Raw genomic sequence first — 26,047 nt, 5'->3', positions numbered from 1 at the left:
GTTTCGATAGAATGGAATCAGAACAGATGAGTGGGCGGCCACTTAGACAAGAGCTTCTGTTTTAGAGTGCAAGCTGTTGCAGTTACAAGTGAGTTTGAACTATCAGAACTTCGTGTTTCAGAGAATTCAATCGAGTTTTGTCTGACATGAACAGGGGGTCTATTTGTATGTTTTGTTCCATATTAATTTGACATGTCTACCAAATATTACTGCCATAGGAAAAATGGCAAGTCTTATTTATAGGAAAGTAGTTATCACAACAGTCAAACGGGTGAACCCTGACAAGAGGAGGTCAACGTCAGGTGGTGTGGCCATCAGAGAGCCCATATCAGGCTGAATCTCCTGTCAGTATAACATAGCGGCTGGCATGCCAAAAACTCCTAAATATCATATAATATTGGATAGTCCTTTTCCTGTTTGTCCTATTGGGTTTCAAATCACATTTTAAAACCTCTAATAACATACAAGAACTGTAGGAAACTTGATGTTCCTCATTGCAAAAGAAAGCAATTCTATCAGCTAGATTCTTAACATTTTGTTTAAAAAAAAAAAAATGGAAAACAAAAAAGTTGTGAAAAATACAAATTCTGGACCTTTTACATGGAACCACAATGGAAAAAAATATTTTTAATCATAACTATTTGAAAAAATTTCATGCTAAAAAATATAATTCTGGCTATATAATGATCTAATAAAAATATTATTGTAGTTTGCTGGGTCAAACAAGAAGTATTCATTTATTAGTACATTATATAAACTTTTTTTTCCCTATTTCTTGGGGGGTCTATTAACTCAAATAAGTACCTCATCAGAGGTCATTCACTGTAAAAAAAGAATTCCAAAAACTTTTAACACAATATAAGACATTCTGATCAGAAATTATCTGTGAACATCAATCATTATGCTTTTTCTCGCAATTTAAGAATGAGGTTGTAAGGTGATTTAGTCATAAAACAAACAAACTGCAAAAAAACCTGAGCAATCTATAATGTCTTTGGGAAATCTCAAATTTCAGAAACAAGTCTATATCTTGTGAAGTTTTAGACATTAATGACTGAAAATTTATAATTATGTTGTCATGGCAATGGCTAACAACCATTTTCTTTCCAGAATGAGGCACTTTGATTTATTACATCATAAATCCTCACAAGCCAGTATGCCCTATCTCAAGGTGGCATATTTTGACATTGGTGTAACTCTTCAGTCCTAATAAAACAGGACCCTCACACAAAACAGGATACAAGATACTGGTATATATGCCACACAAAATGTTCATTACTTCGTCAACTGAAGTTACATGGGTCTTTTACACATCTTAATTTTTTTCCCAAAAAGTTTTCTGCTTTAAAAATTGCCTTGCTCGAAAAAACACTAAAAGCTGCAGAATTTCCACCACATAAAGTATCCATGAAAAATTAAACTTATTTTTTTAACAGAATATATCTTAAATATAGATATTTTTCAAAGTACCAAAATATTACTTTAGATACACATTTAATATGATTATTATGATACATCCCTGGTATCTACGTGTCTGTGTGTCCGTGTCTGTGTGTCCGTGTGTCTGTGTCTGTGTGTCCGTGTCTGTGTGTCCGTGTCTGTGTGTCTGTGTCTGTGTGTCCGTGTCTGTGTGTCCGTGTCCATAAAACAGATAGATAACCATGCAAGGCCAAGTATTTGATTTTGATTGGGTACTAATGGATTAATTTTTACGGTATTGTCAGCACCAATCCACATGTACTATTACTGATGCTGATGGCCGTGATCGACCAGGATATTTACAAAGGATAATAAGAATAGTGTCAAGAAGTCACACGGAATAAATGATCTCCATCCATCATTCTGACAGATCTCTCCACAATTTAATCATTTCAGATTGAGTAACCTTAGCCCTTTTTTCAGGAAGCTGAGCTGCCATACTGAAGCAAATGCTATCATCGAATACAGTTTGTAGTGATTGTCTTGTCTTGGTATCCTTGGCTTCTCATCGGCTCCATTGTATTAGAATTAAGAGTAAATGGTTGATTAGGGGAAGGTCAAGGATTACATACATCTATATAAACACCCACAGCTAAAACCTAAACTAACAAAGGTACTCAGCCTCATTTATTCTCACATCATCTTAACCCATAAAAGAAGTTTTTATTTTCCATGTTAATCCAAAAAATAGCATCCAGAAACCACCAGAAATTATCTAAAGCAAAATGATCTATTGGGTACTTCTGACCAAATGTCTTTGTTTGTTTTTGTTTAACGTCCTATTAACAGCCAGGGTCATATAAGGACGAGCAAGGTTTTAGAGGTGGAGGAAAACAGGAGTACCCAGAGAAAAACCATTGACCTACGGTCAGTACCTGGCAACTGCCCCACGTAGGTTTCGAACTCGCAACCCAGGGGTGGAGGGCTAGTGATAAAGTGTCGATCCGGACACCTTTACCACTCGGCCACCACGGCCCCGACCAACTGTCTACCTGATGTATTTGGTTATGTCCTTTACAAGATGCTACAGCCCATCTAGCTGTATGAATGGGTACCATCTTTGCAGGAAGTAGGTCTTACTGCTATATTTGTGATTAGTTGATTTCTACACAAAGAAAATCTATCTGAATTCACTACACTTGAATGATTAAACTTTATATATATTAAACATTTATGTGGAAATTCACATAAAACAAAACTGCTACTGTCGCTATACTGTCTAGGGATGGAACTCAAAATTTATTTGCATGGAAATTCACATAAAATTTTAGCTTCATATTCAAATCAATTTCATTCCAGGTTTGTAGAAAAATAATCATATGCAAGGAACCCATGATTATAGCAAGGTTTCATAAGGTGTCATAGCTTATATAACAAGATATGTCTATGTATATATATATATATACCGTCGTTATTACTTACTAGACCCTATATATATATATTCATGATTATTTAGGCAGACAGGGACAAAAAGAAACACGATATTCAAATTTAAGAAACAGAAGTTAAACCTTTACATTAACATCATGAGGATAAACGATAGTTTTTTGCGCCCTTTCAGCTAACGGAGTTCGAATGACTGACTCCTATAAAGCAGACAGATCATGTAATATGAGTTTCAATGCATGCAACGAATTCATTTATTTTAATTTCTTTTAAATCACATCGTTTTAGATAAAAATGACTTCCTTTCATAAAACGGTAGCTGCACATCGTCTACCATACTGAGAAGTCATTGTGACCTACTTCATCAATGTACCATTAAACTTTTTTTCTGAAATTCATCTGAAAATTAACGAACCCAGAAAATACAACTGGGTGCATTTTCCCGTAAATAAATGTGAAGGAGCTATCCTTGGATAAGAATCTCCAACGTGTTGACATTCAATGTATTGAATAACATTTTATCTTCAAACATATTTAACACTGCCTTTGATTCTGGATAGGTGAACCATCAAGTCACTTGTTAATGACTCTGGAAAAGGGAGTTTCCCTGAATGGTGAACAATTAAGTTACTTGTTACTAACTCGGGTAGGGAGAGTTTCCCTGTATGGTGAACCATCAAGTCACTTGTTACTGACTCGGGTAGGAAGAGTTTCCCTGTATGGTGAACCATCAAGTTACTTGTTACTGACTCGGGTAGGGAGAGTTTCCCTGTATGGTGAACCATCAAGTTACTTGTTACTGACTCGGGTAGGGAGAGTTTCCCTGTATGGTGAACCATCAAGTTACTTGTTACTGACTCGAGTAGAGGAGTTTCTCTGTATGGTGAACCATCAAGTCACTTGTTACTGACTCGGGTAGGGAGAGTTTCCCTGTATGGTGAACCATTAAGTTACTTGTTACTGACTCGTGAAGGGAGAGTTTCCCTGTATGGTGAACCATCAAGTTACTTGTTACTGACTCGGGTAGGGAGAGTTTCTCTGTATGGTGAACCATCAAGTTACTTGTTACTGACTCGGGTAGGGAGAGTTTCCCTGAATGGTGAACCATCAAGTTACTTGTTACTGACTCGGGTAGGGAGAGTTTCCCTGTATGGTGAACCATCAAGTTACTTGTTACTGACTCGAGTAGAGGAGTTTCTCTGTATGGTGAACCATCAAGTTACTTGTTACTGACTCGTGTAGGAAGAGTTTCCCTGTATGGTGAACTATCAAGTCACTTGTTACTGACTCGGGTAGGAAGAGTTTCCCTGTATGGTGAACCATCAATCACATGTTACTGACTCAAGTAGAGGGTAATTTTTTTAGTTTCCCTGTATTGTGAACCATCAAGTCAGTGTATTGTGAACCATCAAGTCACTAGTTACTGACTCATGCAGAGGGCGTTTCCCTGTATGTGAACCATCTAGTCACTTGATAATGACTCGAGTAGAGGGAGTTCCCCTCTATTGTGAACCATTTGACTCAACATTAGGTAAATCAACTATGCAGTAGGCAAGGATAATTTTAGGAGCATTTGAAATGAAGTTCAAAATATTGGTCATGTGTTGGTGCATTCAAATGTTCACAGCACGATCACAGTACCTTGGCAGTAAATGATTTATAGTTTGTATGAGAAAATCAGAATTTAACAGGAAGTAACTGATTTCAGAAAATATTGAACAGTGCAGTTTTCTAATTAAGAATCTTATAAATACACCTTAAAGGAAGGCCCTGATTATGTACATTATACATTGAGTATGAACCCTTGTGACCTTTCCTTTTTTCTCGGTTAAGTTCACGTTGTGTGTTGATCATGATAATGGACCAAAAGCCCTACCCCTCCCTCGGTCTGTTCTACTAAATCCTTCCCTACCCCCTGCACCTGCAAGGAAAAAAATCCTCAGGCTTCACATAAAAGCTGTCTTTCCTCATCATTCTGGTAAACTTTGTGAAGTCTTACAGTCAAAACTAGTACGGAAGGAGAACGCATGGCCAAGGTTGTTTAATGGATCCTGGGTTCTCATCGCTCTAAGCAACGCCCCAAAAAACAACCGATAAACATCAGCTGGAAATCAGAATTGAAATGCAGAGATGATAATGATTGTTCATGTGTGGGTCCGTCTGTGGATCACCATGAAACATAAATATTAAGCAGTTATTCGGTCATCTCTAAAACATGTCTATATATCTGTTTCCGTTCCGACATTATCCTCAATAACTTTAGATGTGCGGTTTTCTTAATCTTCTGGACAAAGTCAGAATTCATCAGTGTATGAGCTTATCTGGTTCTAGGTTTGGTCTCACCATGCTTTCTCTGATACCGATCTACCACTAGAGCTGACAAATAGCAAGATAAAAGGGAGGTTACTCCGTATCATAAAAACACAATTTTCTGTATGTTTTTAGTTCAGGTTTGATATTTATGTCTTGAGGTGCACTGAGAATTCTGAAATTAGACAGATCATAAGCATATGTTTTAGACGTCAAAGACAGATTTCATCATTTTTGTTTTTATTTAACATGAGTAATGTCATTTTTATATAAAGCGAGGTTCTTTTTTACGTCAAGCTAATGGAAGGTTGAAGGTGAAATGGAAGCCAGGTAACGTAATTAACCTGAGGTACAAATACAAATTACTCGACAATTAAACTTGACAAATGAAATTATCCAGCACTTGTATTAAAAAGAACACTTGTAGTTTGTGTAGCGAGTTACGAGAAGAGATAAAGCATTCCTTTGCAGATAAATATCTACAAAAACTGCACCATGTTCATCTGTGACAGAATAGTTTGTTTCAGGTCGTTCCGACCAGGAATATTTGCATTAGTGTCCTGTAAATGGCTTTCAACTGCAGCAGTAAAATATATTTATAGCTTTGTGTGGAGACCCGAAATGTAAACATTTATGTGTTATCGCTATGTAACACTGGCATCTCGACAAATTCAAAATTAGAGAAGAGGGGGATCACTTTAGATAGGTACAGGGAACACTTTAAAGATGGAGGGGGAGCCTTTCAGAGGTGAAGGAAGTCATTTCAGAGATGAGGGAGGATCTCGTCCATATTTAAGGGGTTGAAGAATGGAAGAGGATAAGGAAAATCCTTTTTCATAGTTGAAAAGGCTAATGATGGATTCTCTAAAAATAAAATATTTTCAAGATGGAGGATCCTTTCAGTAGTTTAGGACTGTTCAAAGGACAGACAAGGTATTAATCAAGAATTGATTAAAAAAATCTTTCCATATACAAAATTCATCCTTTTAGAGGTTGAAGAAAAGATCTTTGAGAGAAAAAGGGACATTCTTTTAGGGGTTGAGGAAAATCTCTCAAGAGACGAAAGACGTCCCTGTAGAGGTTGAGGAAGATCCCTCAAGAGACATTATAAGGACATCCTTTTAGAAGTTGAGAGAGATTTTTAAGGGACAAAGGACATTTATTTAGAGGTTAAGGAAGATCCTTCAAGAGGCGAAAGACATCCTTTTAAAGGTTGAGGGAGAACTCTCAAGAGATGAAGGACATCCTTTTAGGGGTTCAAGAAGATTCTTCAATAGATAAAAAGACATCCTTTAGGAGTTGGGGAAGATCTTTCAAGAGACAAGACATCCTTTTAGAGGTTGAGGAAGATCTCTCAAGACACAGATTTAGAGATTGAAGGAATGCAAGATGATAATAAAAGACACAGTTTAAGAGATGGACAGATGGAAAAATGGAGAAATAAGGACATGGATTTATGGAGAAACAAAGGACACAGTTCTAGAGATGGACGGAGGGCAAGATGGAGAAACAAAAGGTAAAGATTTAGAGATGGATGGATGGCAGGATGGAGAAACAAAGGACACAGATTGAGAGACGTAAGGACAGCAAGGTAAAAAACAAAATACACAAGATTTGGAAATGAAAGGATGGAAAAAAGAAAGATATCAATTAGAAACCATGAATTATCTATGGTGTGGAAATACATACACAAATTGTGTAAGCAGAATTCAGACAAACTAATCTCCTTCCCAGCTTTTTATAATAAACCTACCTCCTATAATGAATAAATCATAGGATAATTAAGTTAGAACAAAATGTGTAAAATCTGGCATTAACCAATCGGATTTCTCCCCAAACTTGTGTAAATCTGAGAGCTGCCAACATTCTGTTAATTTAATTGTCTATCAGAAACTCCCACATCAAAGATTTATTTACATTGAAGCAGTTAAATTGGTAACAGTCGCATCAAGGTACAATATAGGCAGGAGATAGTCAATATATAGCTATATCGCAGTAAATATATAACTATACCGCAGTAAATATCTTAAAACATGCATAAGGTTTGAAATGACTTCCAAAAATATCTTCAGACATACATATGGTTTCAAACGACTTTCAATTGTCTACAACTTCTCAAAAATAACAGATATCATAAATTTTCAACTTCTAGAAAAAACATATTGATAATTAAAAACACATTCTGTCTGTAGTTGCTTCCCTTTATTTACATGTGAAGCTATCATAAGGATAGGATAAAGCTTTAATTAGCTACACTAATTACAACCAGCTGTGATGAAATAACAACAATCTTGTTTGATACAACAATTCCGGAGTTGTGCAGCGAAAAATGTGTGGCAGGCTTCAGTATTTCTTAACTGCAAGGTACCATAACCACATTTGAGGGGGAAATACTTTTCAATGATATAAATCGTGGAAATGAGATTTAAGGTATGACAATAACTATTTGTCATTACATAATGCCTGTTCTGAGATGTCATGTATATGTCATAAATGTAGCATTTCTACTTCAACAATTCTATGCAGAGACCACAAAATGTTGATTATAGCAGGTGAAAGTTACAACATACTGCTATTTCATGATAATATTCACGTATATGCTTAGCAGTGTATTATTTATCTGTCAGACAATATATCTTATTACATATTTTTTGCTAAAAGCAAGAACTGCCAAAATTGACCTCTGACCCTGAAAACCATCCAATGAAAATGTAAGACTTACCTGTTGAAGGTGATACGATAATCAGGGACAGCATTATCAGTGACCAACCTCTCCACCAGCCTACAAAATATAATACATCTAAAATTAACATGCTGGTACCGTATTTATAAGGCAATAACCCCATAACATTAAAGAGTAAATATGGTAATACAATGAAATGGACAGTAACAAAGGGAAACAACTCTGTGTATAGTATGAATCCAATATTTCAGTATACCACACTCCACAAGGCACTCACGAGATGTGAAATACAAACAAAGGGCCATAACTCTGTATATAGTTGTAGGCAGTAGAGTATAAGAGATATGTCTCAGACAATGTGACACTTAATGAACAAAGGGCTGTACCTCTGCCTACAATCGTAGGTGGTAGAGTATATGAGATAAATACCAGACAATGTAACACATGATGAACAAAGGGCCACAACTCTGTATATAGTTTTAGGTGGTAGAGTATACAAGGTATGTACCAGACAATGTGACACAAGATGGACAAAGGGCCATAACTCTGTATATAGTTTTAGATGGTAGAGTATATAAGGTATGTACCAGACAATGTGACACATGATGGACAAAGGGCCATAACTCTGTATATAGTATAACTCTGTATATAGGTGTAGGTGGTAGAGCATATGAGATATGTACCAGACAATGTAACACATGATGAACAAAGGGCTGTAACTCTGTATATAGTTGTAGGTGGTAGAGATATTTGGTTTGTTTTATTTTGTTTATAAACGTCCTATTGACAGCCAGGGTCATTGAGATATGTCCAAGACTATGTAAACTACGATGAACAAAGGGTCATTACTCTACATATACTTTTATGTGGTAGAATATATGAGGTATGTCCCAGACAAGTGACACAGGCTGAATAAAGGGCCATAACTCTGTATATACTAGATATGTACCCATGATAACATGACTCACTGAATGACACCATTTTCGTGTCCATCAGATATTTACTGATGGAGGACTAAAAATCACAGACTGGTTTGTTTGAAGATCACCTGTTCAAAACGGACAGTTATGTATACAGGGTACAGAAATCTCAAAATCTTGGAATGGACAAACACAAATTAACACAGCGAAGAAGTGTTAATGTATTATATTGACAGTACACAGTCTAATGTGAATGTGTGTTTTTTATCATTAGATTTTAATCTATCTGCAATGGCCGTCTGCTTGGCTATACATAACCACTGGCCTGACCCCCATTGACTGGATGACACATTTTCCTTTGAGTGATGGACCTGAACCAAAAGCAATCATTCCAAATTGATCACCGGTTCATCATCAACATAAAAAATATGAACAGCTTAATAAGAGGACCCCGGAATCTGCTTATTGGATAAACTAAGGGGAGATAATTACTGCTAGACACACTAGTATCTCTACAACATGTTACCATCTACCATAAATAATTCACACGACTACGAAGACATGACAATCAAATTGTAGGTTTCTCCCTTTAATCACGTGCTATATCATACTTCGAGGGATGCCCATGCCAATTTCGTCAGGTCACAAAGACAGACCGTAGGTATGGAGTCCCGTAAACCCCTATACAATGATGTCTCCAAACCCCGGGACCTGTTATTAACACACCCGGCGAAGCGTGTCCAAGAACTGTGACCAGTATGGGGTGGGTGACATTTGGTGTCAGGAAACAGATTAAATGACCCCTCCCCCATTATCATCTCAAATCCTTATCTACATTGTTAGATTTAACTTTCCCCTCCCTCGCCCCTTTAACTTTTCTAGCCCTTTATCTGTACAGTCACCCTATCTTGTAACCGTAGCTAAAACTCAACCACAAAATTGTGTTATTTTTTCGGGTTTTTCTTTAATTTTGAATTCCTGAAGAAGACACTCATAACCTGTTAATCCGAGAACAAGTATAATGTGTCTTTACATACAGAACATAAATACAGGGTACACTACTTAGAAAATATCAGTTTCCATTTGTCAACAGTTGTGGAGATATTATTGATGGAAACAATCTTTTAAATTGTATGTTTAACTTCTCTGAAGAAGAAAGAAAGAATAGACAAGAAAGAAAGAAAGAAAGAAAGAAAGAAAGAAAGAAAGAATACAACTAAGAAAGAAAGAAAGAAAGAATACAACTAAGAAAGAAAGAGTAGATAGTTAAAAACGAAAGAAAGGGTACATTTAAGAAAGAAAGAAAGAAAGAAAGAAAGATGAGGTAGTGTATTAATGTAATATGTTATGAAAGCACGACTAGAGGTCACCCAGTACAGGTATACCAGTACATATAAAAAGATTAATGTGATACCAGAAGTATGCTAATTACTCTTATTCTGTGGTAGTTCTTCAAACAAAGAGCTCCATTGAAATACACAACCACAATCATGATCCCCAAATAGCCCTTATCTTCCACAGAAAGATGAAAATATTACAAGCTGAAATCACCAAAAAAAATGTGCTGCCATGACAGTTAAGGGATTTACAAACAAAAATTCTCCAGAATATTTCAAGACAAGAGGGAATTATCTTATATCAAAAATGTTATTAAAAAGTAATTTGATTAATGAACTCATTTCAAGAAATATGTTCCTTGTTAGATTAACAAAATGGAGGCAGTTTATCACAATTTTTACAAATTTATTTGAAATGTTAGGAAAACTGCAATGGAACAAATCCAGATTTGAACCCTGAAGCTGAATTTGGATACTCCACAAAAGTTTGGTCCCTATATTTCCCCAATCATTCGGACCTCCCACACCAATATTCAAACACTGTGGTCCATGTCCGACCCTTATTATCAAAAACATCTGAGCCCCGAAGGGTTCAGAAACTATTTAATCTCTGAAACTCCAAGAATTTTTTACTTTATAAAGCCATATATAATTAAACACTGTATCGATGTACTAACTATGTACTCAGGTGCCTCAGGACACAGAGCCTTAATATCTTACTTCAGAAAGGCTTATTTTTACATTGAATTCAAAGAAGTTTCCGTCATCCAGGATGGTTTTTAAGGCCTTTTTCTACCCCTAGTGAAGATATGGCAAGTCCCCTGGGAGTTAATTAGGGAGTCTTCAGAAGCCCTTCCACTATACAAAATGTATAAAACAGCTTGATGCTTCCCTCGTTTCCATCTCATCTTCAAAAGATGTTACACAGATAAGCTGTGTAATTGCTGAGTTGAAAATGCATTTGACCACATCCCGATGTAAGTTAGGTAATACATGTTGATATCAAGACTGGATTAAATTTCTGTATAGGAGCCATATTTATTTCTGCAAGCGCCCATTAGGCTCACAGGTCTATCAGTTCTGTGAAGCCTGCTTGCAGCAGAAATTGGAAAATACAATTCCTCCCCGATTTGTCTTTAATAAGGGCCTAATCCTATGTAATTGTCATCAGCTATCACTGGCTCTGATCCCCCTCCCCAATAAAACCATAAAATTAGATATTCATCCCTAACAATAAACCTCTCCCTTCCTCTGTGTCATTAGCACCATCCAAGCTCACTTAAGTCAGTAAAATGTTTACAAAAAATAGGAGGAACTGGTAAAATCGTAACTCTAACTCAAAAGCAATGATACGAAGACAAAATATCATCAAATTATAGATTTATATGGAAAACCTGCCTTGAAAGACCGCCGTTATTTAGGTAAAATCTGTCTTGAGAGACCATGCACCCTTAAGACGGTAAAACCTGGACGGTCAATCCTCACAGTTTTAAAAGAGACCACTCCTAGTAATGAACTTTACAAAAAAATCTCATGAATTTCTTAAAAAAGGCTTATTTTTTTCATCTGTATGAAACATTATCTTGATTTTTACCTACAACACTTATCCTAGAAAAAACATAAATGAATACATAGTCGGTCATTATTATGGAACATGAAATATTTTTCGGGGGATGTTTTGATAAAAACTGAAATAATTACCCATAAGAATGGAATTCCAAGACATCTTAAACTCCTCACATCCAGGCCCAATGTTCAACCACAGACGTCTTATCCTTTTGATGAGTAATTTACCTACTATCCACCGAAAAACTTTTTCAGAACAGACACAAAACAAAAAGTCTGGTGGACCATGATCACTACCGTTAGTTAGGGGACAAAGTCTTTTATCTTTCCACAAGTCAACAAGTACGCCACCCGGACCACAAACCACGGCCTCATCGCCCCTCGTGTGTACAGATACATTAGGGATACACTCCGACATTTTTTTCGATTGCTTTAAATGGATTATTCCGGTAATCAAATAACACTAAACGGGGAATTTGAAACAAAAATCGTTGTGTTAGGTCACCCAATCAGATTATTGCCGTTCAAGGTGTATTACCGTACAAAGCAGAGTGTCTTTACGAAAACTCATTAGCGTTATCATTGCTATATCAAAGTCCGGTAACATCACACTGACGAAATTGTCACGCTGAAAGATTGTTACGTTTTTGCAGGAAATTTGTCATCGAATGCAATGACCTAGAACATGTTTGACAGTTAACAAAATCTATTGTTCTCTCAAATCTAGTACACATCTGAATTCAACTTCAACTGATTCAACTGAAAGCTAATAGCTAAAGTACAAGTGAGATTTTAACGGATCATCGAACTGAAAAATTGTGCTAGTGTCAAAATCTCACAGGCAAGACATTTCATTGATTTATTAAGAATCTGTACATGCCATAGACAGAAATGGTTTCAAATTGTAAATAAGGCAATTTTTTTTCCTTTTGAAGGATTTAAAATGAGGTGTAGTTTTAAATTCAATGAGAACATTTTGATTAAATATTTGGTAGATTTTTTACCAGTCATTTCAATTAGGCCTGTAATGTCTATATTTCAAAATTATCTTTTTCAGAAGATAACATTAAAATTATCACTGATAATCTTATAGGAACCCTTACACAACAGGATTCAACTTAACTGAACCTTATAATTAGAGAACTGATGATAAGACTATGTTACAACTCAAACCAATCCCTTATCAACATATTCCACAAGTAAGGGTCAATAATCGCTCCATAAAATTCCTCATGTAAAATATGGCCCTGGATTAGTATCAATTTTACCCCATTTTTTTCTAAAGAAAATCCTTCTTGCCTTCACGCCAGTAAAAAAAATAGTATACATATGTACATGTACATGTATACTTAATCCTCCCTTTCCATATATACCCCCTCTGTGCCCCACCTCCTAATTCCAGCCATCCCCAGCTGCCCTATGCCTGGTGCTCCTATCTGATTCCTCATCCATCTCCCTCGCCCCAGGGCATCATTCCTCCCCTTCCTGCCCACTAAGTGCCACACCCTGTAGACATTTCACTAGGTGATGAGCAGATGATAGATCACAGATTGCAGTCAGGGAGGTCAATGTCACCTCCCATAGTAAGTACACGGCCTGAATGTCTATTTAATTCTCCCGATGACATGCCATGGCTTGGTGATGATTTCTCATCACGCAACTAGGAAATCACATACCTAAAATGTTGGAGAGTATTGTTGTGTGAGACAAGCCCAATGCACCTCAAGCATTTCTCTTGGTATATGTTAATTACCAACAAATTCCCTCAACAACTCAGCCTCTTACCTAGCCCTCCGAACTTAACACTTGGATGCTACAGATATTTTCTGATGGTGGGCCGTGGAAAAACACACAAAGACAAGACTGGCTATAACTGTTAACAAATTAAATCTATCAAAAACACAATCTAAATGTAATTTTCTTTATTTCAAATTAAATAGTTCCACGAGTGTAATTTGCATTCATATGAAATCAAGTATGAAATTTCAATTTTCCAGTTACCTGAATATCTACTGTTTAGCTACAGTTATGCGCAACAAGAGGTCTGTGTGCGTTACGTAAAAAAAATCCTTCTTAATTGTACTGCCAGTGTCTGCTGTCGTCTCGCTACCGTAGAAACTGCGATGTGTCATACTTCTGACATCAGAGTCAATAATCAATAACCTGCCGATATTGTAAGCAACTTGTGGCAGCGAGTTCATGCTTTTGTTCATTAGAATCAATAAAAAACAATGTCCTTTTTTAAGTAATCTTACAAAATAGTCACTATATCAATTTCATCGGTTCAGTGTACGGTCAAAATAGTTGATCATGTTTTGAATATTTTTTCAGATATTTTGCATTGGCATATTATAAGTATCTTTTAATACCTATCTTGTAGTTTTTTGTTTTTGTTAAATTACTTCACGATAAAATTGCACACTCCTGGAGATTACATACAGGATGTGCTAATTTAAGTTTATACAAAAATGTTCTCATTTGCAGAAAACTGTAACACATGAATGTCCTGAGCAGACGGCAATAAAGAAGGTTACCTCTTGAAGAAGAATGCTTGTTTACATTTGAAGTCCTTGGTGAATTCCAGATCTTCTATAAACAATTTGTTATCAGTAACACAACAGACTCTTTTTTCTTGAAAACACAATTGGATGCATGTACTAATTGTCTTGGATTTTAACAGCATTTCTTATCAATACAATCATCTGAATCAACTGTGGTAGTTTAAGATACTATCTTTTCAAGGACACTTCCTGGCTTGCACGAAATCATTCAAACAGAAACCTATAAAGTCCTTGATAATGTACATAGGGTAGAATCCTTATCTAGACCGGCCATTAAGTTTTTGTAAAGAATTACCCAGCTGAATTCCAATACTAGATTATCTCCCCCTAATTTGAAAGAATCAGACTATATTGTAGACACCAAAATGATAAAGCTCAATTTTATTTATATATAATCTTAATATTCTTGAGACATGGGCCAGTCTAATTCTTATCCTACATGCAGCTTGCTAGACTTTTTTCATTTTTCATTTTGACAATAAAACATTTTAGAAAAAATTCAACTCTTATTCTTTATATTTCTTCATTATAATGTCAATATTTCAAACTTAAGGGTATAAGCCACCTTTCTAAGAGTTATGAACCATGAAAAGGGAGATAATATTCATATTCCAAACTTAAGGTTATAATCATCGTTACAAATAATAAACCTTAAAACATCAAGCAATCAACTTATAGGATATTTTTCTGGTTTTATTTTTAATTGAGTTCGTTCCCTTTGTTAGGTACTGACCTTTCATTTTGATGCATTGCATGACTCCTGATCAGAATTCAGTGAACCAGTATTAATTTAATTTATTGTACATATATATATATATAAGTCACATCTGTTCATTTTTAACTTATATAATATCACCATGCATTCCTGACATTTTGGAGTCCTGAACTTTCAGAAAGGAGATATGAAAGTGCAAGTGTAGCATACACCTTTAAATTAAAGGGACTAGAATAAGATGTATTTTAGAGAAGAAATCTTCAGTCACACTTAAATCAAAATATTTCACAAGTCATTTTCAAAACATGATTTTCTTGACCGCAAATATTTACCTGTATTGAGAAAATCAGATATACAGTTACCCCTTTTACATCCATGGATTAATTTGTCGATACAGGTAAGTTTGTAATTTGTCGATACAGGTAAGTTTGATATACCTTATAGAAAACTCACAGTCAGGGGGCCATTTACGAACATCATTTCTGAAATGACCCAACTGGACGACAGGATATGGTAATAGACTTGTTTAGAAAACCAATTGAACCGTTAATGACAGGGTTTTTATGCGGTAGGTAATTTCTACAAATATCCATTTAAATTGGTATCTCACTATCTTGAAAGTAATTTTATTCTGGGAATACACGTGATGGATTGTGGTTGACAAAAGCTTTATTCAGCAAAACAATCTATTAAAACATTCTTGTTCATCATCTTAAAGTGAACACATGTTAAAATTAACCTTATATGGTGTTGAACTTTGAACTTCGATTTTGAAATGAAATACTTTGAAACTAAAACGATCATTCAAAATGAGCAATTCTAAAATAATGAATTTTTTTTTTTCTCAAAACTATTACCAGTATAGATATGTAGCCTTTATATTGGTCTACAAAGTGTATGAAAAACCTTTTATGTACACAAAAACACTACACATAGACCTTCTTCCATAGTGCTTTCAAGAAAACATTTCATTTGCTTGAAATAAACCAAAACGAAATTATAATGCACTTTTTGTATATTTTTGTTGAAAAGATAAAGTACTCTCTTTCAAATTCACATCAATTAAACTTCTTCTGTCTTTATTCTAACTATATAGTCATTTTTGGTTTTAGATAGATTTAAACAAATAAGCATGATACACTTAAGGTAAAGCATACCACTGAACAAATTGATCACTACACAAAAGAGTTCCATTTTTATATAATTTATTTATTTTTGAATTATCTTCCCTTTTATACAGATCTAACAGCACAGTACATGTACGAAGCTTCTCTAGTTTAGAGTTACCTCCCTTGTCAATGTATTTGGATGCTTTATAACTCCTCAACAGCAGGTGTTTTCTGATAGTGAAAAATATATTTCAATCAACTTAATGGCACTCTAAAACTTCAGAGTAAATAAATTGATAAACAAATAAAAAGAAACATTACACCTAGCCTGTAACAATACGGTTCAAACTTGTCACAGGCAATAACGAACAATTTTATGTGTATTCCAGTAAAAAATACATCCAAAGGAAAAGAACAACTCCTAAACGCTGGATTAAATTACTTTCTTTTTTTCATTCGTATATGCCTGTCAAAATCAATTCTTTATTTTCTGTCCATTTCTTACTAAAATGTAGAAATTTCATACCAAAATGTCATAGAAGAGCTGCATATTCAAAATGTCAATTATTGCTACATGACATTAATTGACCATTACCATTAAAGATGTTAAAACATCATTGTGCTGATTGCCAACGAGAGTGGAATATGGACAGAGAGTCGACCAAGAGGAAACAGATTACGCAACCTGGTTTTTGAAAGCATTTTGTGGTAATGTTAAGAAGAGTTTAGGGTAATTCTGTCTGCCGGTCTGTCAAACTTGATTATAAAGACTTAAAACATCTTACATGTCACCACAAACAAGTTTTCATATTAACGACCGTCTGTATACACACCAAAACTTTTAAATATTTTCAAATCTGTGTTGACTGGCTGTGAAAAAAACCCAAAATGCCTCCATTTTTTGGTGTTTCGGGTATTCCTGTTTCTTATCTCACCGAAATAGCTTTGAATCATGGGATATCTTCAAAGATCTCAAAAATTAAACGAAGCTGAAAATAAAACAATAAACCATTGGCTGATAAACTAATTCATCTTCATACTAGGCTTCTTATTGAAATACACAATATAGTCCTTTTGAACCAATTATGACAGATGTTTTGACCCTAAATTACTTAACAACGTACTGATCAGCCATAAAAACTTATCAACACCATCAATGTGTACAGCCTCTTACAAATTTTGGATTTGATCTCCTGCTCACAACTTTTGGAGAGATAGAAAAATTCCTCTTCTGCCCACAGATTTTGTAAGCCCGAAAATTCATCTTCTGTTAACAAATTTATCTTCTACTTACAAATGTTAGAGAGATTAAAAATGATTCTTCTGCTCACAGATCTTGGAAAATTTAAATACATCAGATTTCCCGATCTTAACATGTTTGACTTTTATCTTTTCTCTTATATGTCTGGCAGAAAGTTTTACTTTGTTTTCAGAATGACAGATAAAGTGTTTTTTAGTGAGATGGACATAAAAGTAATCGTTTCGTGGGGCCATATAATTACAATTGCTGTCAATGGCATTGTCTTCACATGGCCTTTGGTATATTGTAAACACAGAAAACAAAAAATGGCGTTATTTGCTCATCCTTGACCATCAGGAAATGTTCTTTGGTTTTTTGTCTCATTCTTGACCATCTGGGAATGGTCTTTGGTTTTTGTCTCATCCTTGACCATCAGGGAATGTTCTTTGGTTTTTGTCTCATTCTTGACCATCAGAGAATGTTCTTTTTTTAATTGTCTCATCCTTGACCATCCGAGAATGTTCTTTTGTTTTGTCTCATCTTTGACCATCAGGAAATGTCCTTTTGTTTTTGTCTCATCCTTGACCATCAGGGAATGTTATTTTGTTATTACCTCATCCTTGACCATCAGAGAATGTTCTTTTGTTTTGTCTCATCCTTGAGCATCAGGAAATGTTAATTTGTTTTGTCTCATCCTTGACCATCAGAGAATGTTCTTTTGTTTTGTCTCATCCTTGAGCATCAGGGACTGTTATTTTCTTATCGTCTGAGACATCCTTGACCATCATGGAATGTTCTTTTGCACGAAGTAATTTTTATTTTTCTCCTTTTTTAACTTTATTCTTAACAAACATTGCAATTTAACTGTATTCTGTTACTTTACTAATCTGATTTTCATTCATCATTTTATTTTTTTAACATTTTACAGATTTGTGAGTAATTGTCTGTTCCAGAATCCTGACTTATATAGATGGGTTTTACGTGTTTTAAATTACAGGGGGTACACTTCATGCAGTGAAAAGAAAGATACACTGAAGATCTTTCTAAGCTATTTTTTTTAAACTTTTTTTTTCTCAGTTTTCTCTAGGATTACGTCAAGATTTTCACCGTCATGGCCATAAAGTTCTCTCTTCCGATATCCTTATCCTTCCTTCCTTTGTCTGTCCCTCCCTGCCTTCCGTCACAAAACAGGAAACAAGGTGACATCAGAGGTCATTTCATTCCTGTTAGAATATCATATGATATCAACAAAAGACTTATTTTCCAAACTTGATGTAGCTTTTGACAGTTTTTTCTTACTGCTGTCATCATTGCTGCCCTGAGAACATGCACTCGGCACCTTCTTACACCAGACATGACATGATTGACACCAGATGGCAGCACCCTAGTCAGAAATGGAATTCCATGCCAGACCAACCTTTCACAATAATGACACATAAATTATCAAAAAATATTAAAATTGTGTGGTAAGCTACATGGTGTATGATTGAAAACAACAGTTGAATGATAGCCGTTAGGAGTAAGTAGAAGGGAGGTATGGCGGGTTAACCAAGGACCACCCCCTCCCCAGGAGGGAGGGACAAGGCTCAATCTCGTAACAACCAGCAATTTCTCATACTGCCAAAATTTTTACAAGCAGCATAATGGATTAGACATGTGCAAATTGACATAACATATCTATTTAGTGAGAAATCAGTGAATTGTCAAGTAAGAATTTGTCCTATTTCTTCAAAATGACACAATCTTGGTATTCCAAAAATATATAGAATGTCGTTCTGATGTGATCGTTTGATGTTGTTGGGAAATCTTTGAAGTTGCTATCATATTGACTAATGGTAAACAGGTTTAATTCTAGGTCACATGACCATAGTCACCAAGAAGAATTCAAAACTTCAAAATGAAAAGGCCCAACAGATCTGTATCGTTCATCTTGTTTAAAATAGTGTACACAAACATCTGACCTTGCCAGAACTTCAAAATTGGCCAAGGCAAAATATTATTTAAACATTCAAAACCACAAGCATGTTTTACTCAAACCAAAAATATATTTACTCCATATTTTATAAAGTAATTTATTTCAAGAAACCTCACAGCAATTAGCCATTACAAGGCACCATCCTAACTATTTTTACTTTATGACTTCTGGCAAGGTTTTGGTCTAAAGAATAAGTTCCATGAAGTTATATTTACATTTGATAGGCTGCATCTAAGAGCACATAGTCTAGATCACATGATGTGACCCTTATGCCATTTTGATGAAAGTCACGAAAATGCTTTGCAATGTGCTACAGATGAATTCAACGCTTTTCATTTGTTTGTTTGTTTGTTTGTTCGTTTGCTACATGTAAGGATATCACCCGGAGAATAGGTGCTGTATCCTTGTAGTAGTTGGTGACTACCTCACTGAACAACATACTGGATGCCTGTCGTCCAAGGACACAACCATGACAGCACAGATCTGGCCATTTCTTAGCTTCCCTAGAAACCACAAACCGACATGGTAGGGAGCTTCGAACCATACATCTTGGTCTTTCACCTGGATTACATGTCAGGCGCTCTAACTGACTGAGCTATCGTGGTCCCTTGAATCAAACGCAGTGAGGATTCTTATTGAGAGCAATTAATTTTGGTACTAAGTTGATCATCGTCATGGCAAAGCTTTGTACTGTGGGTCAGATTGGTTGCAAATCAATCACAGAAATGAATATGATTTAAAGACGCTATTCCTTCAAATGAACATTACATATTTTTGCATTCATTTGTAACTCAGTTTCTAGATGGTGGCAATAAAAAGAAGAGGAAGTACCCTGGGTATGTGTGCACATCCTAGGATTAGTGGGGCCTCCCAAGAGGTGGGCCTCCCAAGGGGTGTGTCACACACAGTGTGTGTGGGATTTCTACCTTGTATTTTCTTATACAAATATATGGGGTACTGGTGGACTAATGCATAATAAAGTTATGTTAAGTATTACATCATGAAAATTAGTCTGTAACTCAGATAGTCAAGGAACTTATATGTATTCTATTTATGGATACTGTTAGCTGTACTGATCCGAGAAGGGACATGTACAAGTTTTGACATATTTCAGTAACAGTCGTCAATAAATAACATCAGGAATCCCTAAGGATCCATTTCCCATCATCCCCTTTCATCTACAACCTGTCGATTCATGCATAATATTGATCAAGTAGTTATAAGCACATTTCATGTACAGGTATCGTAGAATGATGGGCTTCTATAAATAATTCACGTAACATGGTACATGTACTCATGCTTTTTAAAATACCAGATTATAAACTGTATCCATATCTAATTTCTAGACCTGTAAAGTATGTTTCTGCCAGCATGACACTGAGTAGGCTCATACAATCAAATACCAGTGGGTTTATAGCGTGATAAATGAAGCGCTCGATCGAACTTACCAGAGTCTAAAATACTACGTACCATATTCGTCCTAAAGTAAACCCAGGGGGCCCCAACACATAATCAGTATTCAAAGTCAAGGGATCGTCTTACTACAGGACAACGAAAAAGCTCTTCACTATTAGCATTTTCATTTAGCTGCAATACTGTGATAGATATGGCTGGGCTTATTACCAGGCATTTAATGCTTATTGTCATAAATACTGTGATCCATCAGTCAGTTTCGGAATAAGCAAATATTGATACCGGTTTGCGATTTTTCAAAAAGATGTTTTCTAGATATTAAAAATAAGTTAGTAAAGTGGGAAACAAGTTTTCAATAGTCTCATTCATTTTAAAACGAACAATGAAAATTTATCTTATTAACTAATCTGTAAGGTGGATATCAATTCCACTTGAAATTCTTGACCCAGATAGATTTTATTTAATGAAAAACACTTTCATTGAGTTTTCACTCACTAACCAGTAATATTGTTCAATGTCGATATTAAGATTGACTGGTGGTCTGTATACAAATGATATTGCACATTTTTGGTGTAAAAATTACCATTGTTGATTTGACCTTGACGCAATTGATCACCTGAAGGAACATTTAATAACGTTTATTTATGGTTATTTAGCTTATAGTTTAACAATCATAGCCTACCTTGGAGTCCACTAAGCGATTATGTATGACATTGCAAATTTTTAAAATAACAAGCAGGCTTTGATATGAAACTAATTCTAATTCTGCTTAACTATCAATTCTCAAATTTTAAATGGAGGAGAAAATCTGTTGAAAATTAACTTGTTTTCATTTGATAAAATAAACGCACACTGTTATTTATTTAAACTCTCTTTGTAAAATAACCTTATCCAACTCAAGTATTTATTTGAGGTTTAGAAAGTATACAGAATTCAAATTCAACAATTTGGAGAGAAAAAATACCTTGGTATGAAGAAATCTCTGCAGAATCTTGAAAATTCACGGACAGGTGTGTTTTTCTTTTATCATATAAACCTAACAATACTACGGGAACTTAGAACAGTTTGGGTTCTAATTAAACAAATACATCTGATTAAGCTAGAAGACCGAATTTACAATAATAATTGTTTCAAATAAAAGTTTTGCGAGGTGCCGGTTGGTATTTACGGTAATTTGATTACCTGATGCCTATTTTAAAAGTAATGTGTTTCTCAAGATTCATAATTTGCGTTTCATTTCTTGGGATTTTTTAATTCAAGACACTTTCGTTTGATAATATGAGATCACTAGTCTTTTAAAAAGTGTATAACATGATATAATTCATATTTGGTGGTAAGGTGTGAAGTTATCACTTCTCACTTAACGATGAATGGATGCCAAGCTCCGCTTTAACCAGGTACCAGAAAGAGAACCTGGTACAAAAACAAAAACAGATTTTTTCCATTAATGAATTAAATTCTGAGTATTTTTTTGAAAGAAAATTTCCTCTGACTAGCATTCCGTTAAATGCTGTCCTCTGATGAATGCCGAGCCATAAAACCTAGCGCCTCCCGTTTCTAACTCCCAGCGGAGGAATTTTCCTTTTTCTGTCATCCGCAACTCTGAACACAGCATCTTCACATAAACTTCCCATTGCTGTTAGGCAGTCAACAGTCATGGTTACATCCTAAAACAAGAGGTCTATTTGTCCTGTATCTTCTCCTAGTTTTATACAATACAGTGTACACAAAATTTGTAATTAAAGTCATTCTAAAAATAGAACAACTATACATATATTAAAGCTCACTGCAGATGTCCCTGAAGATCTTTTGTCGCATGAAAACGGGAAAGATAAATCTAGTTTGGCCATATTGGAAAAATCTATTCCAGCATTCCATAAGAGTTATCTGCCCTTTAACAATTAATAACACATATGTTTTTCCTCGATATGTTCTGTCCTTTAGGTGCTTCTCATATTCTTCTTACATGCTCTCTTTTATCTTGACGATCTTCATATTTCTCTCTATAATTTTGTTAATTCACTAATACCTCAAAGATATCTACATTTTTAAAAATTATATCACTCTTCATACAACACGATGTACGTACATTGGAATGCTTTTCTTATCAACAAATAAAAATATTTTTCATTTTTTTCATCTCGAAAAATACTTCTTTTTTACAAGGTAATTTCTAAAAAGTGAAACAGACTGCTGGAGGAATTCATCATTTATGCAAATGATATTATTTGGCCAATAAATATGATTGAAGATATGTTATACAACTGATCTACAGCTGTGTGTTAACACCGTATATTAATTGTTTGAATGAGATATGCGCCTGCGTCACATACCCACCCCGAAGGTGTGCCATTCCAGGCATACCCTGCTAACCTTACATCCCCAGCCCTCGTCTTTGATCCCCGTTAACCGGGTCTACGATAAGAAAATGTGACTAACGTTTCATTAAATGGTATATTATTTCAGAAATGTATTGGACACATGCTGCCTTCAAAGACTCAACTCTCAATGAGTCAACATATTTGGCAGTTTATGAGATTAAGCGCAATTCAAGCAAATCACACCAAGTTTGAAATGTCGACAGCAGCTAGTTTTCCCATTTCTCCATTTTCACGTAACATGTGTTTTGAAAATCTCATGCAATGTTATATAATAAAAGTATGAAATTTAATACTTCTGAAAACAGTTTGCTGACTTCCTTTAAACAGTTCTGTTTTTAATTGTTTGAAATAAATATTATAATATGCTGTGGTTTGTACCCTAATTTGTATAAATCTCGAAGACTTTTTTCCCAATTCATTTGAGTTTCTTGATATTTTAGAACCAATTTTATTGGCCACACAGAATGGAATTTATGGTTTATATACATTCCTACAAACTTTTATAAAAGATATCAGAGAAAGAAGACAGTAATATTTATCATCACAAAAACTGACGTCTGAATTCCTCAAAAACTGCTACAATAAATAAATACATTCTACATTTTTTTCCAAAATTTTGTAATTTTAAATGTTATCAGATGATAAATACTAATATGGTAGGTAAAAGAACACCGGTCCATCATTTTTATTGCAATGAAGATGCACCCACCCATTTATCTAACTATGAATCAACACAAAAGGACAGTAAACAGAAAGAAGAAATCTGAGATTCAAAATAAAATCCTAATAAAGATTTACAAAAGCACAATACCGTATTTACCACAAGTAAGCCCCTCCTTCCTTTTTACAGAATCATCAATTTTTGAAATAGTAAGATAAAGTGGTTCCCAAATGAGCCCTCTCCAAACTTTGATACTAAACGTTTACAATAAGGAAAGAACTTAATTGAGGATAAATACGGCAATAAATGTCTATAAATAAACCCATTAACAATCTATTCTTTGTTCTCTTTTTAATAACAGCCTCTGAGATCTTTTGGTAATTATCTGACAGAAAGGGTGTTTATTTGAATAAATATATACGTCATATAACATTATATATAGACTTATGAAAAATAAGAAGATATCTTATAAGATAGCAGCACAGTAGAACTTGGTGTTAAATACCCATAATAACCCTTAACATGATAATTTAAATTGCTCCCAACCCAAATTTTTATTAATTTCTTTCTAAAACGTCAACATCTGCCTAGCTCTCCTGGACCAGACTTAATTTTCTAGACCAGAAATGTTCCATAAAATACTCTTTTTATGATATATTTTTGTCTAAAGACTTCCCATTGTTTGTGATACATACATTATATGTATAAACATTTTGCCCCTTTATACCTGTAGTAACAATATAGCTCTGAGGGAGTGTTAATAGCGTAGCGATATTTCAGATGCTTGGTCACAACCTTACAAAAAATATCACCAATCTTACACAAGATATATACAGAGGTCACCATATCATAAGTCTTCTGACAACATTTCAACCTCTGCCATGTACCGTCTCTGTCAAACACATGTTTCTTATATATATATATATATATATATATACAGAGCTGTAGTGCTACCAGACTTCTGGGCCATATTGCACCGACAACAACAGTCACCTCAACTTTCAATATTTTTTTAATATTTTTAATATTAGAATCAATTCATGTAATATCTAAAATATATTCATATTTCCCTAAATCTCACCTTCCTGGAACTGTTTCGAATCAAAATAAAAGAACCATTTAGCTCATGATTACAAAAGATATGTCAAAATCAAATAAAAACTTTTTGATATTAAGCTGACAAATCTTTTCACCAGCAGGACATTTTTCATTTGTGAAGGTTTATGATGTCATAAGTAATATTAGGAAGGCCAGAAAAAGCATCATATAAACTCCAGTAAAGACTTTGTGATGAAAATTCTCATTGTTCATTTGCCGCTGGGGATAAACAACAGAATCTGTCATAAATCTAGACTAGTATTATTATCTGTTATGAATGTAAGCATAACGACATCACTTGTAATTTGTGAAGAAAATGTTACCAGTTAATTTTCCACCGATTTATACCAATCTCCGTGTTATTATCTGGGCGTAAACTACTGTCAGATTCATGTGATATTTATAACATAAACAAAGAGCTTATAAAATAAATTACAATATGTCTGAAAGTGTGTGAATTTCTGTCATATCCCTAAAACATCTACAACAGGAATTCATTAAATGGCGGTAATTTACAATATCCTATAATTTTTTTATCATGTAATATGATAATAATCAAATCAATTTTTTTCTGGATTAAATTGCTGCACACTACGGAAAAGCCTGGTTGATACAGGTGTCTGGTTTATACAGGGTCTGGTTTATACAGAGACTAGTTTATACAGTGACTGGTTTATACAGGGTCGGGATTATATAGAGACTGGTTTATACAGAGTCTAGTTTATACAGGAGTCTGGTTTCTACAGGGACTGGTTTATACAGGTGTCTGGTTTATACAGAGACTGGTTTATACAGGGTCTGGTTTATACAGGTGTCTGGTTTATACAGGTGTCTGGTTTATACAGGTGTCTGGTTTATACAGGGTCTGGTTTATACAGGTGTCTGGTTTATACAGGTGTCTGGTTTAAACAGGGTCTGGTTTATACAGGTGTCTGGTTTATACAGGTGTCTGGTTTATACAGGTGTCTGGTTTATACATGTGTCTGGTTTATACAGGTGTCTGGTTTATAAAGGTGTCTGGTTTATACAGGTGTCTAGTTTATACAGGTGACTGGTTTATACAGGTGTCTGGTTTATACAGTGTCTGGTTTATACAGTGTCTGGTTTATACAGGTGTCTGGTTTATACAGGTGTCTGGTTTATAAAGGTGTCTGGTTTATACAGTTGTCAGGTTTATACAGGTGTCTGGTTTATACGGGGTCTGGTTTATACA

The 26,047-nt window shown here is 34.9% G+C and overlaps 1 protein-coding gene across 1 annotated transcript in view; it reads right to left on the bottom strand.

Annotated features, from left to right (window-relative positions):
• LOC117326047 (inactive tyrosine-protein kinase transmembrane receptor ROR1-like) overlaps nucleotides 1-26,047 on the bottom strand; it is a 224,569-nt gene that overhangs the window by 154,066 nt on the left and 44,456 nt on the right. Inside the window, 1 exon segment of the mRNA XM_033882638.1 lies at nucleotides 7,898-7,957. Within this exon segment, the coding sequence (XP_033738529.1) occupies nucleotides 7,898-7,957 (60 nt within the window).

Source organism: Pecten maximus, chromosome 4 (assembly GCF_902652985.1).
Source record: "Pecten maximus chromosome 4, xPecMax1.1, whole genome shotgun sequence".
Classification (NCBI taxonomy): Eukaryota; Metazoa; Mollusca; class Bivalvia; order Pectinida; family Pectinidae; genus Pecten; species Pecten maximus.
Note: the sequence above shows the minus strand (reverse complement) of the source record. Positions and strands in the feature narration are given on the sequence as shown.